At 46.3% G+C, this 15,445-nt stretch overlaps 1 protein-coding gene and 1 pseudogene across 1 annotated transcript; both read left to right on the top strand.

Annotated features, from left to right (window-relative positions):
• The first annotated feature begins 2,754 nt into the window (after positions 1-2,754).
• C16H19orf18 (chromosome 16 C19orf18 homolog) lies at positions 2,755-8,293 on the top strand. Its single transcript, XM_058674941.1, has 5 exons — positions 2,755-2,766; positions 5,018-5,119; positions 5,540-5,642; positions 6,769-6,938; positions 8,175-8,293. Exons 2-5 carry the CDS (start codon positions 5,029-5,031, stop codon positions 8,291-8,293), a joined length of 483 nt encoding a protein of 160 aa, XP_058530924.1. The 5' UTR covers positions 2,755-2,766; positions 5,018-5,028.
• Positions 8,294-8,338: 45 nt separating this feature from the next.
• LOC131482179 (zinc finger protein 256-like) lies at positions 8,339-14,999 on the top strand (annotated as a pseudogene).
• The last annotated feature ends 446 nt before the right edge of the window (positions 15,000-15,445 follow it).

Genomic DNA, 15,445 nt, shown 5'->3' with positions numbered 1-15,445 from the left:
CCAGCGACTAGGGGAAGGGGATCACAACTTGGGTCATGGAGGCAACACAAAGTGGTCCATAGCCATGTGTAGGATGCAAGGGGAATGTAACCATCAGAGGTGGTAGAGCCCAGTGGGACAGTAGATAGGACAAGAGCAGCCAGGAGGTCTCGCCTGAATTCCCTCTACCAGCGTGCTCTTGGGCCGTCCCAGTGAGCACCTTCGGTTCCTGTTACCGTTTGCTGCATTCTGACCTCCTGTTCTGCTACAACTGTGAAATGTGTCCTTTGTGTTCCTGGCTTTACACCTGCCACAAGGAGCAGCCCCCTGGTGCTCATAGGCAGCTCCAGGACCATCTCTGGGGTCTCCTTTCCTCACTACACAGGAGAACATGTTCCCTAATGTAGTCAACTGGTCTTCTGAGGGCCTTGGAACATTATTTACTTATTCAATAGGCAGAGACACACACAGGCACGCACACGGAGTTGGGCTAAGCTGGAAACTGGAATCCAAGCTAGGTCTCCCATGTGGGTGGTTGGAACCCACACTTGAACCATCACCACTGTGCCCCAGGTTCTGCAGTAGTGAAAAGCTGGACCAGGGCATGAGCCAGGGACCTGATATGGGGCACGGGTGTCTACTAGGCCAAAGCCCGACCCCAGAAAACTCCATGACTGATTTGATCATTTGTTAAGCTGTGGGTGATCATTCAGTATGCTAGGAATTTTAATCTTTTATAATCAAGAGCAATTATATCCACCATAATAAACCTATGGCACAAAATTATTTACATAATTCTACAAGGATTATCTTACTGTATTATTTTTAAATGTAAGTGTAGGACGTTTGAAATGGAATAATGATAGAAAATTACTATGTTTTTGCGTTGAAGAGTCTCTCACCTCAGGTTCTTCTGTAGTTGGCTGATGTAGCCCTATTTCTGTTTCAAGGACAGCCTGTTAAAGCTCTGTCAGTAGAGGGGAACCATGCAGGATGAGCCTGTGTTGAAAGGACATGCGCAGCTGACAGGAGATGGAGACACTGCCAATGTTTCCAGCTCGTGCAGAGACATGAGGGCAGGACATAGCTGGAGAGAGGGCTGGCTGGCTCTAAGCAGAGTGCTGGGCATATGGGGCTTTGTCCTTAGTGTGCCTGACTAGTGAGGAGGTTTGCTGGGCAAAAGCCCTGCCTGGGCAAGGCTTCAACTCAGCTAGGCTTAATGGTATTGAACATGCATTTTACCTCCTTCTAATGTCAAATGTTTTGGTGTTAACAACCTTCAAAGACACTTTCTTCTTCATTTAAAAATTTCAGTTTTTATCAAATACATTTAAATACACGTTAAAAATGCATGTTTTTTTCTTTGTGTTGTCACCTTAACAATTTCTAGAATCTTTCATTTCCATTTTTATTTTTAGTTTCAATTTTTATATGTACAGAGGAACTCTTTCTTTACAATTTTTTTACAATTATCTGTTTCTTTTTTTTAAATTATTTACTTTTATTGGAGAAGCAGGTTTTCAGAAAGAGAGACAGAAGAGCCTTCTTTCCACTGGTTTACTTCCCACATGGCCACAACAGCCAGAGCTGAGCGTATCCAAAGCCAGGGTCAGGGAGCTTCTTCTGGATTGGCCACGTGGGTCGCAGAGGCTTTGGGCCGTCCTCTGCTGCTTTCCCAGGTCTTAAGCTGGGAGCTGGATGGGAAGTGGAGCAACTGGGACATGAACTGGCTTGCATGGAGGATCCTGGTGCTTACAAGGCGAGGATTGGTTAACTGAGCCATCGCACCAACCCCTAAAACTTAAAAAAATTGGCAGGGACTTGAAAGGAACAGAGTATTAAGTGTTAAGGTTTCAGTGTTTTGCTAACCAGGATGACACCCCTCAGCCTAGAGCCTGTGCTTCTGTGCCCTGTCTGCACTCTGCTGCGGCAAACTGTATCCTGTGTGCTGCTGATTCGGGAGGGCCAACCTGCACTGACCCTCCAGTGGCCTTTCCACAAGTGAGTTGCTGCAGTTCACAAACTAAGTGCTGCTTATCTGGTTGAACATTAGTCACAAGTGTAGTAGCTAGCTGCTATTCATTAGACTACGAGAAGGAAAAGGAAGTAAAGCCCAAAGGGTCCACCCGACGGGGCAGGGCACCTGGGACAGTGGAATCATGGTGCTTTGGCTGTGAGCCCTGCTGCTGCCTTCTCTGTTGGCTTTGACCATGTATCATGCTGGGTAAGAAACTTCTGCCTTCTCTCTGTATCGTCTGTGAAGGCCTGGTATCCTTTCATCAGGGCCCATACGCTAAGCCTCACTGCAGGTCCTGCTGGTCCACCACTGGCTGAGTCAGTTCCACAGCCACATTCCGTGTCGCCCCAGCGACGTAAGTCAAACCCTAAACATTCTGCAAGGAGCTGAACTTCTTCGTCCCTCCAGTAAATGTAGGGCTGGGCGCTGGCCTACAGCTAAGTGTTCCTTTTCTGCATAGGCAGACAGTGTAGAGTGATGGACAAGGTTCAAAGTTCTTTCCCTTTCTTATTTTTGCTTTTCATGGAATGCCCACTTCATGTATGCTTGTCTTACGCCAATAGGTTCCATTCATTTGAAAAATCAAACTTACCAGGTAATTTTCAACACTTGGTCTTGTCTCAGTGAATTACAACACTGTTTCAGCGGAAATGAAGAGGCCCCTGAGTTGCCTCACTCCTATTATTTCTCCTTTTAAGACCATCTTGTCGACTCATCCAACCTGGGCACTGATATAATCCCAACACCTCGGACTCTCCCACAACCCATAGGTAAGTTGTCGTATGATTCACTTGTGAAGTGAGAATTTCCAACCTGAGATCCTGTTATCTATTAGATATATCATGTGTATTTGTTAGTAGCAGGCTTGTTCACAAAAATATAAATAATTGGCTAAGTGTGTGTTCTTCACCCTGTAAGCTGTGCTTCTTCTCCTTGGCTTCAGTCTAATGAGTGCAACTATAAAGCCTTGCTCCTGCCCCGACTGTGACTTTCTGGTGCGGGTCCTGGTGGCTGAGCATGTGCATCCAGAAGCAGATAAAAGTCGAGGACATTGCTTATGACTATTGTGGTTTCTTTTGCTTGGTTTTTACTTGACCTATTAGAAGGACTCTGTCTTGAAACAGTGTAGCCATTCCTGACATTCTATGAAGTTGGGCAGTGACTCTTTGTGGAGACGTTTGCTGTTCATACACCCTTTCAACACCCTTTCTCTCTGTAAATCTGCTTTTCCATTAAAAGTAAATTAACAAAATCATTTTTAAAGAAGATTGATTTATTCAATTGGAAGAGTTACAGAGAAGAGAAAGATCTTCCATCTATTGTTTTGCTCCCTAGAAGGTTGCACCAAACCAAGGTTGAGCAATGCAGAAACCCGGAGCCAGGAGCTTCCTTCAGGTCTCCCATGTGGTTGCAAGACTCCAAGCACTTGGGCTATTTTCTAATGCTTTTCCCAGGCTGATGGTGTTGTGATCTAAGTTCTGACCAAACATTTATTTTCTATGTTCTTGCCTTTTACTTAAAAAGCAATTTTTTAGTTTTAATTTTTTTGGTAAAGATTTATTTTATTTTTATTACAAAGTCAGATATACTGAGAGGAGGAGAGATAGAGAGGAAGTGGAGCTGCCGGGATTAGAACCAGCAGCCATATGGGATCAAGGCGAGGACCTTAGCCACTAGGCCACGCTGCCGAGCTTTAATTTTAAAGCAAGATTTATAAGAAAAGCTGGGAAAAGGAGCTCCTGTCCTAGTGACAGGGGGAGCTTTGAGAGAGAAAAGACCCGTACCTCCTGCCGTACTGGCAGGAGGAGGAAAGAGAGGAAAAACCCCTTAAAAAGCATTCTAAGCACAGGCACCAACACAGCTTAAACAAGTGGTAAAATTTATTCAGACAGGGAGGGATATAAACATGTGGGCCACGTTCAAGGAGAGAGCGCCAGAAAGGGAAAGATAAGCCAGAAAGATTGCTGCCTCAGTATCTTAGAGTCCGTCTACAGGAGGCAAGAGAGGTAGCTGGTATGAGGCAGATGACCAACAGAGAGCCCCAGCCCCTTCTCCAACATGGGCTTTTATGGGGGCTTGAGAAAGGAGTGGTTACTACACAACAATGCAACACCGTCCCCCTCAGGTTCCAGGTGATGATAAGTGAGCATCATTTGACTCTGTGCAGAAAGGATTACAGAGGCAGGGGCAAGTGTGGCTTCCAAACTCTGAATTAAGTGCCTAAGACCATATCAGTAGCAGGGAGCTGAGCAGAAATGGAGCGGTCAGGACATGAATCAGTGCTCACATGAGATGCTGCGATCTCAGATGTGCCATAGCTCCAGCCCCAGGTGTTTTACACTGTTTAGCAACTTGTCAGTCCTGGGAGACAGTCTCTTCAGGTCAGTGAGGCCGGAAGTTAGGAAAGTATCAGGAAGTGTAGACAATAAACAGTGTTATCGATACACTCATCTATCAAGCCTTCCTAAGGCTCGGTAATGACCATTTCACTTGCCCTTTCACACCCATCAGCACCAGAGCCAGAGCCTGTGTCCTGGCCAGGACACCAGAGGGATTGCAGTGTAGTTTTTTGACACGACCTTCTTTGCGAGCTTGCACCCGAGGTCTGGGTCCCAGTTGTAGGTTTTGATGTAGAGACAGGATGGAATCATTGTCTAGTCAGCTCTTTGGGGGATCTCAACTTTCTCCCCTAACTTAGCTCTTCGTTGATGATGTGGAAGGATGCCCATCTCGGTCATAGTAAGAGATTATGTGCATTACAACAACACTGTAATTTTGGATCCCAGACATTAAGCTGAAAGTACAGTGTTTCTACTAATCCCTTTGCATTGGACTTGCATCCTGCAAAACTGTAAGAAATAATGTCCCATTGCTGATAAGCTACCAAGTGATGGTGTTTTGTTGTAGCCCAAACAGATCCCTCTTGTCGTCTCACGGTTTATTTCTCATTTCCATTCTCTCTCTCTCTCTCTCTCTCTCTCTCTCTCTCTCTCTCTTTCTGTGTGTGTGTGTGTGTTTTAGTTTCAACTCCAATGAAGAAGACGGACACATTGGAGTCTCCCAAGGGCAACCAAGATTTTATGGCACACACTTTAGTCCTAAGAAGTGACAACTGGAATACAGGTTTGTAAAACTCCATCCTAAACTGCCTTGTAATATCCCTCTCTGACAGCACCACCCAGTGGGAACTCGCCACACACTGTTTGTGTCCTGAGAACTGGCCACTGTCCCTCCACTGCAGGGATGACTGACATCACTGCTCAAAGTCAGGGCCCTGGTGTCCCTTGGAGCAAAAAAGAGGACTTTAGCTACAGACAAGATGGACAAAAAAGGGGGTCAGGAATGGTTGGGGGATTCAGATTATGTTTGGTCATACAGGCTGTGCAATATAGACTTGGTATTTCTTTAAATTAAGAACATATTTTATGGTAGTTCTGATTTTGTCTCCTATTCTTTATGATATCTATATGACTAGCAAACGTGTTAATTAAGAGACATAGCTAAATTGATATTTCTTACAAGTTCTTTTCTATCTATTTTTAGCACTAATTCCACGTAGACCTGCTCTTGTTCAAGTCATTTTAATTGCATGTATAGCCTTCGGCATTGCTGTGATATGTGGGATTGCAATCTCCTATGCAATATAGTAAGTGTATGATAAATAGCATCCCCTTTAAATAAGATGTGACAAATTAGCTGGGTTATCATTGGGTGCCTAAGATGATGACTGCATAAGATAATAATAATAATGGGGATTCTTATCACAAAAGTGTTTCCTTGTAAATTTCCAGGCCAGCGTTCTTTTTTTTTTTTAATTATTATGCATTATGTGACAGTTTCATAGGCTCTGGGAATCCCCCCACCCCTCCCCACGCCCCTCCCCCCTGGTCAGGCCAGCGTTCTTAAAATCGTAGAATGACCCTGTGTTGGGTGATGATACAAATGAAAAAGGATAGAATGTATTTGGCAAAGTAGAAAATTTGGAACACTTGTAAAAGTACAAAAGTCTGATTTTTAAAAGATTTATTTTTACTTGAAAGGCAGAGCTAGAGAAAAGGAGAGAGACAGAGAAAGATCTTCCATCTGTTGGTTCACTCCCCAAATGGCCACAGAAGCTGGGACTGGGCCAGGCTAAAAGCCAGGAGCCTAGAAGGAACGCCATTCAGGTCTCCCACAGGGGGTGCAGGGGTCCAAGCACTTGGGCTGTCTGCTACTGTTTTCTGTGCTGCATTCACTAGGGAGCTGGATGGAAGGCGGAGTAGCCAGAGCTTCAGCCAACACTCATATATGATGATCAGAGCTGGTGGCTCAACTCAAGGCACAACAACATCAGCGCCAAGTAGAGTAAGAGTACTTTATTTTAGATGCGTGCCAAAGCTGTATCAGTGTTTTAAATGTAGGGTTAGTAGCAGTGCTAGACCAATCCTTGCTGGAGTCTAGGCAAAGGAAAACTTGGTGATACCCATTCTGTTCTTATGTAAAATGTATCAAGTATTTCGGAACATTTAATTAATGTTGTAAGACGTGGCATTGAAATGTCACCTCCTAGGGGTTTTGTATCCAAGTCAAGTACCTTATTTGCTACCAGCCCTGACTTTGGTCCATGTTTGAGATATCATAAGTATTCTTTATTCCAAAAGAAAAAAAGCATTTCTCACCACAGAAATTTGATATCTGACTAGGAGTAATCTGGTTTATAACCTGTTTTTGCCTCCATCATCTGATGCAGATGTGAAAATTGTACCTTTAAATTCACTTCTGCTATTCTCCAGTAGACTAGTAAAAGCGGAGGAAAGCCGACAACTTGCATTGCTTTATGAAAACGTCAAGATATCATTCTTAGGAGAGGAAGAGGAGGGCCCTGAGGATGACTATCGCCATGGGGAGTCCACTCGCCTGCTTCCAGAGAACGAGAAGAAACTGGGGACGTTCATTCATTCAGGTAGAGAATGCACCAACCAGATCTGTCAGAAACTCAGAGGAAACTTACTATGGTTTTGTTTTCTCCCTCCCTCCCTCTCTGCCTTCCTTCTTTCCTTTTCTTTTCCTTCTCTTTTTTCTCTCCTTCCTTCCTTCTTCCTTTCCTTCAAGATTTATTTATTTTTATTGGAAAGTCAAATATACAGAGAAAGGGAGATACAGAGAGAAAGATCTTCCATCCATTGGTTCACTTCCCAAGTGGCCACAGGAACTGAGCCAGTTCGAAGCCAGGAGCTTCTTCCAGGTCTCCCACGCAGATGCAGGGTCCCTAGGCTTTGGGCCATCCTCCACTGTTTTCCCTGGCCACAAGTAGGGAGCTGGAAGGGAAGTGGGGATATGAACTGGCACCCATATGGGATCTCGATGCATGCGAGGTGAGGCCTTTAGCCACTAGGCCACTGCACCAGGCCCACTATTGGGCTTTCAAAGGCAAAGAACTGATAGAGTAAAAGATAAGGCAGATGGCTACTGGTGTCCATACCTTAAGGAATTGTAGGAATGGGCAGGAGTTGATGGCTACTGTGTCCACACCGCCAGGAATTGCATGAGAGGCAAAGGGCTATGTGGTTGCTTAGTTCCTTTTGCAGGGAAATTTCAAGGACTTGAAACAGAGTTCAGGAGACATATATTCCAGAGCATTTTCCTTAGCTGTACTCTTTCTTAAGGTGCCATTCTTGTTGTGTTCAGACCACAGAGAAGCAGGTGTTATCTTGCACTGTTTTCTTCAATCGCATGTAGAAATTGAGTCCAAGCCAGTAAACAGAAGCCTCTGCCTCAGAGCGACAGTTCCTGTGTGGGAATGCCTGTTGCTGATATATTCTGCTTGTTCTTGTTAGGAGATGGTAACAGGGCTGCTCACAAAATCCTGATTTTGTAAGCATCCTCAGAGTGTTGGACACCCATTTAGAGAATTCCCAAGCGATAGCATGTGGAGGATTCCCCAAACGCTGAGTCATAGCAGTCAGCTGCACGCGGGGCTATGGAGACAGGCTGGAAACCAGGAGTGGAAAAACTGAGCAACGCTCACTGCAACCAGCAGCCCTTGCAGCCTTGGCAAATATTCTTTTGGTATCTTCTTGGTAAGTTGGATGATGTGTTTTCTGTATTTTTAACTGGAAACTTGCAAAGGTTGAACATGGAATGTCTCCATTCTCCCCTCATTTATTAGTATCTAAATAATATCATTTCTATATTTTAGTAATCAGGGCCAAAAGAAAGGAAAATATTGAGAAGAAGAAATTGAGGGAAGAGCAAAATGCATTGAAAGACTATAAAGCGAGGAAGGCCATGCACAGCTCGAGGATGGGAGGTTTCTGAAAGGAAGTGCCAGAGCTGCAGGGCGTGTTTGCCAGCGCAGGGAAGATGCAGGGACTGGTGACGGAGATCGTGAGCACCAAGGGCTCCAAGGGACTTTGTAGAGGAACACTCTGAAGAAAGAAACACTGGGCATCTTTAACATAAAATAAATTCATGGCATGTTGGGAATTCCTGTTTCTTCACTGTTGTTCTCCACTTGTTTCGTCGTGGGTAAAATTAAAGCTTAGTTGGAAAATGCACAAAACACCAAAGTGTGAAAGAGAAATTGTCAGAATTTTTTTTCTTGCTCATGACCAAAAAAACGAATAATTTCTTTGGAAGGGTCCTCAGACCAAAGGGAGTGGGAGGAGTGGGGAGGGTGGAGTATCTTCTATCTGTTGGGTCACATCCCGAGTGTCTCATTAGGCAGGACTTGGGATGAAAATGTACATTTGTAATGAGTTCTACAGTGACTTTGTGATGAAGTTCCAAGAATCTAACTTGGAAGCCAGGGAGGCTGCTTGGCTCCCTGCTCCAGCCAGCTGCTATGCGGATGTGCAGACTTCTAGAGGAAGAGCCAAGGTTTCTCACTCGTGAGCCCCAGCATGTCTGCAGCGAATCACACAGGCTAACAGTCAGCTGTGCTGGGGACCAGTCCCTGCACTCCTGGGGAACCTGTGAGGGCTCAGTGAGCCTCGCCTCACACCTGTGTGTTCCTACTGTGTGTACAAAAATACACACACAGCTACCTGCTTACTCCCTTGCAGTGTTTGCTCACTGACCCGTATGTCAAAGAGAACTCCCTCACTGTGCTGTGTAAGGCACACTGTACATTCTTTCCACCATGCCTTCCATATACACTCTAACTGAGTGCATCTTCTTGGGCGTTTCTTGTCTCTTCCTTGAATGCAGCGAGTCCCACGGATGGGGTCTCCCTCTGTCCTGTGAGTTGGCCTCTCCTGTGCACTGACAATAAGCACCCAGAGTCCTGGCTGTGCTTGTTGATCCTGTGAATAAACAGCATGGTGTTTGGGCTCCGCGGCTTGTTCCTACAATTCTGGCTGCTCTGTCTGATGGCGGCGGCTTCTTTTTCTTTTTTAAAGATTTATTTATTTTTATTGAAAAGCAGATATACAGAGAGGAGGAACTTCCCGTCCGATGGTTCACTCCCCAAATGGCCGCAACAGCTGGAGCTGAGCCAAACCGAAGCCAGGAGCCAGGAGCTTCTTCCAGGTCTCCCACACGGTTGCAGGGTCCCATGGCTTTGGGCCGTCCTTGACTGCTTCCCAGGCCACAAACGGAGCTGGATGGGAAGTGGGAGCAGCGGGAACATGAACCAGTCCCCTGGTGGATGCAAGGCAAGGATTTAGCTCCTGAGCCATCATGCCAGGCTGTTTATGGCCATCTTGAAAGCCTGGCAAGTTGAGGTATTAGGTGGGCAGGTCTGGGAATCTAGCGTGTGGTTTAGGATGCAGACATCAAAATATGGTGACTGTCGTGTGGGTGAGTGTGGGTTATAGGTGACATCTGGGGAGACAAGCCCTGGGTTGTAGTTGTGAAACTGTCAAAGGGCCGAGACATGGACAGGATCTCTTTACTGGGTACTTGGGACATGGTTCTGGCTGTCAAATACAGGTGACTGAGAAACTGGCCATGAATGGAAGATATATAAAAGATAGGACAATCTAGCAAATGACCAGGGACTCCCAAGGGAAGGGTAGATAGGAGGTGACTATAGAGGCGTAAGAGTAATTGTGGCCAGAACTAGTGCTTAATCACCACTCTGAGTACTTGGGGCCTTGTGAAGACTTTGATGGCATCTGGGTGTTTCGTTCAGGCTGGAGGATAAGGTCAGGGTCTGATGTGGTCAGCCCTGCATGTTGCTAGGCACAGCTGGGCTTTGAAGGAGGCTAGGTATGTGGAGGAAGGTCCTGACTGCTGAGGGGACAGGTACTGTGGCATAGGATTGAATAGGACTACAGGATGTGTGGGGGTCACATGTAGTTCTCACTGCCAAGAATGAACCGGATCCAACCATATGCGCCAGAGGCTGCCCACGCTTAGTCCTCTGAGGCTAGTGCCGAAGGGAGGCCTGTTGCAAGGTTGGGACTGCTACCACTAGTCGAGGTGACAGAAAGGCTGCAAAAATGTTGAATCTTATTTGAATGTGCCAGATGCATTCTGGGTGCTGTCTGCTGGGATGTGGTGTAAGGCCTGGGACTAAGGCTCAGTTTACGTGCACTGTGACATCTGGGGAACCGTGTGGCCTCAGATAACCAGAGTACCAGTTGTCCTCTGCCTTCTGCTCTTGTACATCTGCTGTCTCAGCCAGAGCAGACTGACTTCTCTTATCCAGGGAACCTGCTTATCATTTTGAAGCAGGATTTATTTCCCTGTATCATTAGCAATATTTAAACAAGGCAATTCTGAATTCCTGTGGGAACTGAGGGGGTGTTTCTCTGTTGACATTTGGAAGCTTACACCTTCACAGCCCCTAGTTGTTCACGCTTCTGGAGGGCTGCTTCCATGTGGCTGTGTGGGGAGTGTGGTTTCCCTCCCAGGGTATGGGTATGTGTGAGTAACCAATGTGATCAATCCTCCCAGGCTATGAGACTGTGGTTAATCATACAGTCCCATCTGCCCAGTGTTACTTGTCATGTATTACCATAACCTTAGGCCATCATGATTTTCAAATGGTGTGTGGTGGAGAGGAGCTGGGTAAAACCCAGGTGGCATATGTGGAGGCTGGGAAGCTGCCTGAGGTGTGGACATTGAGGTGGTGGTGATTTGGTGAATCTGGGATCTGGAGGGGTGTGCAGTTGGAGAAGGAACATGCCTGATGACTCTTCTTCCTGGTACTGGAACTTCAGTGACTGGGTCACATCAGAGAAGACCCTGGCTTCCTCTCTGCTGGGCCACAGCTCTGATGGATATTAGTCCACTTGCCTCTCGTGACTGGTGGCCCTAGGTCTGTAAGGAGACAGTAACACTCTTTTTCTGATTTCTTTTGAGTTGGGAGCTTGGGTGAAGGGTAGCTATGCACAAGTGAGAGCAGGATGTGATTCATAAGCTCTCAGGATAGGAACTGTTTGTGGTTTCCTGGCAGGGCACTCTGACTTTTGAAGATGTGACTGTGTGCTTCTCCTGGGAGGAATGTGGTCTCCTTGGGGAAGTCCAGAAACGGCTGTACCATGATGTGATGCTGGAGAATTTAGCACTTGTCACCTGCCTAGGTAAGGTCTGTAAGCCACCGTGTGTCCTCACCTGGTCCCTGCAGTCCCCCTTCTGAAGGGTCAGGTTGACCTTTGAACCTTACAACCTCAGTCCTCTGGAAAGAGGCTGTGGTTGACAGAACTGAAGGGTGAGTGCTGCCTTCTCTCTGCCTAAAACCCGCCTCCTTGCAGGGTCACAGGTCACATGTCTTGTAGCTTGCCTCCTAGATCTCACTTTGTCTCTCCCTAGGCAGGTGACTTTGTTCGGGACCTGCGTGTTCCCCCAGGTTCTGCATCCTCACACCTAATGTGCCACTGAACCAGCACTTACAGAGACCCCAGGCTGTTCTCGCAAACCTTCCTCTGAAAGTTTCTTGGTAATAGTTTTGTTTCCTGTGGACTGTCGTGTGCTGAGTTGTTGTGGACTGGTTGCAGGTGTTTGTGTATTCAAAGTGCCATCCAGTTGCTCCCTTTAGGGATTGGGGTTGGAAGCCCTTGGTGGTTCATAGGAGGCTATGAATTCAGCCATTAGAAAAATCTAGTCCAGAGGAAGCTTCACCCTGAGCAGCAGCATCAGATGGAAGGCATGAGGCCAGGGCTTATTCAGATTGTAGAACAGTAGCGTATTTGGGCACTAAGGACAGCGATAGTCGCACCTCATGCCTGCCTTTCCTTTGTCACTCTGGACATTTCTCCAGTTTGTTCATTCTGCTTCTTGTCACATCTACTCTTTTGTTATTATTATTTTACATTTTTATTTGAATGGCAGACTTACAGAGGAGAGACAGAGAGAAGAATCTTTGATTGACTGGTTCACTCCCTGAATGGCTGTAATGGCTGGAACTGAGCTGATCCGAAGCCAGGAGCCAGGAGTTTCTTCCATGTCTCCCATGGGGAGCTTGAGCCATCCTCTGCTGCTTTCCTAGGTTATAAGCAGGGAGCTGAATCAGAAGCGGAGCAATCAGTGCACAAACAAGCAGCCTTATGAGATGCTGGTGCTGTAGATGGAAGTTAGCCTGCTATACCATGGCACTAGCTCCACGTCGACTTTTATATGTAGCCCAGAGTTCACGTCTATACCTGTGGACTTGCACGTCTCATTTTTTTCACTCTTCCAGCTTTGCTTTTTCCATATTATGCTATGAGCAGTGGACCGTTCTTTTTGCTTGCTTCTTTAAAGCTTTATTTTTTGTTGGAAAGGTAGATTTATAGATAGGAGAGACGGAGAAATCTTCTATCCATTGGTTTACTCCTTAAGTGCCCCACAATGCCCAGAGCTGAGCTGATCTGATGCCAGGAGCTTCACATGGGTGCAGGGTCCCAAGGCTTTGGGCCCTCCTTTACTGCTTTCCCAAGACCCTGAGCAGGGAGTTGAATGGGAAATGGAACAGCTGGGGCACAAACCGGATTCCACATGGGATGCTGGCACCTGCGGTTGGAAGATTGGCCTTTGAGCCATTGCTTTGGTCCTGAGGGCCATTCTTGAACATCCCTGGAAGGCCACCTGCCTCTTTAGTTCTCACATTCTCTTGGGTCCAGACACATGCTTCAGTGTGGTACATGCGGCAGCAGAAGGCAAGATCTACTGACAGTTGATCTGGAGGCATGAGCTGTGATCCTTCGTCTTCTCCCTGGACTGCTCCCGAGGCTGTGTCTAATTCTTAAGGCCTCTTTGTGTGTGTGTGTTTTCTTTTTCTTTCTTTCTTTGCTTTTTTAAAAATTTTTATTTTTGAGGCCTCTTGTGTGCTGATCCTTGGAGATCACTTCTACCAAGCTGCCCCAGCCTCAGCTGGAACCCTGATTTCCTGATTTTGGAAACAGTCCCATCGATCCAATCCCTGTCTTTTCAGATGCATGTGTTTCTCTGAGCTGTGTCATGTTGCCCACATCAGCACCGTTTCACCCATGTTTCCTTTCAGGATGTTGGTGTGGAGCAGAGGCTGAGGAGCCACCCTGTCAGCAGAGCGTATCTATGTAGAGTGTCGCGGGCTAAGGTGCCTGAGGTCTGTTCTCCCCAGACTGTGTCTTCCTGTGAGATTTGTGGCCCGATTCTGAGAGACATTGTGTACTTGGTTGAGCACCAGCATCACAGGTAGAAGCTGTGCGTGAATGGGGAGCGTGGGAAGGCACCACCTCTCACTGCATACCTTCAGCAGCACCAGAAGCTGCATGCTGGAGTGAAATGCCTTAGAAGTGACCCTGGGAGCGACTCAGCTCCAAACATCTGCGAATCCCGAGAGTCCCTCCCTGCAGGAAGGTTGGCAAGGACTTGCTGGCCAGGTCAGGATTCTTTCAGCAACAGGTCCTTCACACTGGAGAGCTAACAGTGGCCTTTCCCAGTGTAAAAAGTCGTTACGACTGGAACAAATACATGAAAGCTTTTGGCAACCAGCAGGCATATGTTCAACCTGAGAGAGTCCTCCACAGGGAAAAATGCCACATGGGAATGTGGGAGATGTTTTAGTAGCAGCTATAGCCTTAGTGAGCATGCAAGAGTTCACACTTCTGAAAAGCCTTACAAATGTGGAGAGTGTGGGAAATCCTACAAATAAAGCTCTAGCCTCATCACCCTTCGAGAGTTCACACTGGAGTAAGACCTCATCGATGTGATGAATGTGGAAAATTGTTTAGCAGGAAGAATGTCCTTTCTGTACATCACAGAGTTCACACTGGAATAAGACCTTATGAGTGCAGTGAATGTCAAAAATCCTTCAGCCATAGCTCTAGACTCATTACACATCGGAGAGTTCACTCTGGAACAAGGCCTTATGCATGTGGTAAGTGTAGGAAATCCTTTAGCCAGAGCTGTCACCCCCTTAAACACCAGAGACTTCACACTGGGGAAGGGCCTTATCAATGTAGTAATTGTGGGAGATTCTTTGTCTATAGATCTCGTCTCTTCCAACACCAGAGAGTTCACAATGGAGCAAAGTCTTGTGAATGTGTCTGATGTGGAAAATCATTTAGCAAGAAGTTTGACTTTCTTGTACATCAGAGTTCACACTGGAGAAAAGTTTTATGAGTGTGATGAATGTGGTAAAATCTTTAGTTGCAAATCCTACCTCATGACACACTGGAAAATTCACACTGGTGCAAGGCCTTATGAGTGTGGGGAATGTGGGGAATCCTTGATTCGTAGCTCCATGCTTCTTAAGTATCTGAGAATTCACAACAGCCTAATAAATGCAGAGACTGGGAAATCTTTTGGCCAGAACTCTAGCCTCATCAGACACTGGAGAAGTCACGCAGAAGAAAGGCCTTATGGAGAAGGTGACTGTAAGAAATCTTCCAGTCTCATAAAACAACAACAAGTTCACACTGGAGGAAGGCCTTTTGAGTGCAACAGAAAGTTCTTCAGCCAGAGCTTTGACCTCAGTGATCACCAGAGAGCTCACACTGGAGAGTGACCTTATGAGTGTAGTGACTGTGGGAAGTCCTTTACCTGCAGCTCCAACTTCCTGATATACCAGAGTGTTCAAAAGAGATACCCACCTCTAACACAGGTAGGCTGTTAGGGATGGAAATGTGTCCCTGTGAAATTCTTGTGTGCAATCCTCTACAGGGTTGTAAGTAGAGATGAGGCCTTTATGGAGGTAGTTGGGGTTAAGTGAGGTCATAAAGGTGGGCTCAAGCCAATGTGATGAGTGTTCTTGAAAGAACACACTGAATCAGGAGAGAGCCCTAGGCAGCAGCTGTCCATGCTGGTGTCCTGACCCAGGAATTTTATCATCCAAGACTATGATAAAATAAATTTTCTTGTTTATACCTTTCCATCTGTGTCATTTTGCTATGGCAGCCTGAGCTAATAGTTCCTTTGGTTTAGGAATGAAAAATTTGACAGTGGCTACCACATCACAGTTACATTTGAAGTAGTCCGGAGGGGAGAAAGAATGTTTTCCAGTGTGTGGAACCAGGAGATGATAGTCCTTTGTGTGTGGGAGGGTAAGTATCTCACTGTGAC

Source organism: Ochotona princeps, chromosome 16 (genome assembly GCF_030435755.1).
Source record: "Ochotona princeps isolate mOchPri1 chromosome 16, mOchPri1.hap1, whole genome shotgun sequence".
Lineage (NCBI taxonomy): Eukaryota > Metazoa > Chordata > Mammalia > Lagomorpha > Ochotonidae > Ochotona > Ochotona princeps.
This window is presented reverse-complemented; position numbering and strand designations above follow the sequence as displayed.

What these genes read in the sequence shown, in the direction of transcription:
- C16H19orf18 (XM_058674941.1), top strand. Translation starts at nt 5,029, where the DNA reads ATGAAGAAGACGGACACATTGGAGTCTCCCAAGGGCAACCAAGATTTT. An exon ending in AAGTGACAACTGGAATACAG is followed by an intron (nt 5,120 to 5,539) that starts GTTTGTAAAACT and finishes ATCTATTTTTAG; the next exon opens with CACTAATTCCACGTAGACCT. An exon ending in GGGGACGTTCATTCATTCAG is followed by an intron (nt 6,939 to 8,174) that starts GTAGAGAATGCA and finishes TCTATATTTTAG; the next exon opens with TAATCAGGGCCAAAAGAAAG.